This window comes from Limulus polyphemus, unplaced genomic scaffold (genome assembly GCF_000517525.1).
Source record: "Limulus polyphemus unplaced genomic scaffold, Limulus_polyphemus-2.1.2 Scaffold1252, whole genome shotgun sequence".
Classification (NCBI taxonomy): domain Eukaryota; kingdom Metazoa; phylum Arthropoda; class Merostomata; order Xiphosura; family Limulidae; genus Limulus; species Limulus polyphemus.
The window spans coordinates 67,602-69,136 of record NW_013666862.1 but is presented as its reverse complement, the minus strand read 5'-3'; the positions used below and the strand labels follow the sequence as shown (position 1 = coordinate 69,136).

General features: G+C 30.6%; 1 protein-coding gene across 1 annotated transcript in view; it reads left to right on the top strand.

Moving 5' to 3' along the window:
- Positions 1-1,535, top strand: part of LOC106462789 (disheveled-associated activator of morphogenesis 1-like) — a 122,936-nt gene that overhangs the window by 107,175 nt on the left and 14,226 nt on the right. Inside the window, 1 exon segment of the mRNA XM_022390130.1 lies at positions 692-753. Within this exon segment, the coding sequence (XP_022245838.1) occupies positions 692-753 (62 nt within the window).

Genomic DNA, 1,535 nt, shown 5'->3' with positions numbered 1-1,535 from the left:
ACGGCTGAAAGGGCGAGCATGTTTGGTGTGAGAGGGATTCTAACCCGTGACCCTCAAATTGCGAGTCGAGTGTTTTAACCACCTGGCCATGCCGGGCCATTGTTTGTTGGTAAATAAACATTAAAATTACTTGAACTGTTATATCAACGCCGTGTGTAACTATGATAATTCTTTTGTAAAATATTCTTAAAAAATATCTTTACAGTTTTTGACTTAAAATACAGGTTATTTTTTAATCATATCAAGGCTATAAACTGTATATAAAATAAAGTGGCCTTTAATATGATACTCGATAACTAGCTTCTAGCATACGTCTGAGCTTTGTTGTATTTAAACTTTTAGTTTAGCCTGATGGTTAGGATATTTGACTATCAATCTTTGGATCGCGGAATCGAAACCCGTCGCCGAAGATGCTCTTACTTTCAACAGTTTGGATGTCATACTGTGAGGATCAATCCCACCATTCATTGGTAAATATTATCCCAAGATTTGGTGATGGGTGGTGTTGACTAACTGCTTTCCATCTAGTCTATGTCTTCAAAATTAGGGACGAATAACTTTTCGTGAAATTCAAGAAGCAAACAAACTTTTATTTTTTTTAAATGTTTTTAAATATCATACAAAAATTTCAACTATACGGATTTATCACCATGGCAAATATTGTCACAAAATGATTTTTTTTATGTTATAGTTTAAAGACGTTCTAAAGCTAGAGGAAGACGTTCCTCATGTTCGACAAGCAGCAAAAGTAAAGTAAGTAATTATGTTGGATCTTCTTGCCTCTTTCACTGTTTATCTTATGTAAAAAAAAAGATAAGACTTCTGCCCAATTCTTAAAACTATGCACAATCATTTTTTTATTTTATAAATTTGAAGTTAATCGGCACTTGTTTCTGAAGAACGATATCGCAAATGCGTATTAAATTACAGTTAGACTTAGGTATATATATATATACAACTATATTTGATGCAATAAATTAAAAATGTTGTTGAATAATGCATAAATTTAGACAGACCCTGAACAATTAATTAAACCTACGTACCTGATTTAGCCTGATAATTTTGTAAAGCTTGAGTAATTTTTACAAATTAGAAATTACTATTAGTTCACTCTAAAACAGCTATGCATAATTTTTACAAATTAGAAGTGACTATTAGTTCACTCTAAAACAGCTATGCATAATTTTTACAAATTAGAAGTGACTATTAGTTCACTCTAAAACAGCTATGCATAGTTTTAACAAATTAGAAGTGACTATTAGTTCACTCTAAAACAGCTATGCATAATTTTTACAAATTAGAAGTGACTATTAGTTCACTCTGAAACAGCTATGCATAATTTTTACAAATTAGAAGTGATTATTAGTTCACTCTAAAACAGCTATGCATATTTTTTATAAATTAGAAGTGACTATTAGTTCACTCTAAAACAGCTATAGACTATTTTACTCTCTTGAAATATGTTGCATCATCCACCCTCAAAGTGAAAATGTACAAATCTTACATAAACGAAGCTATTCAGTGTTTATTTTATT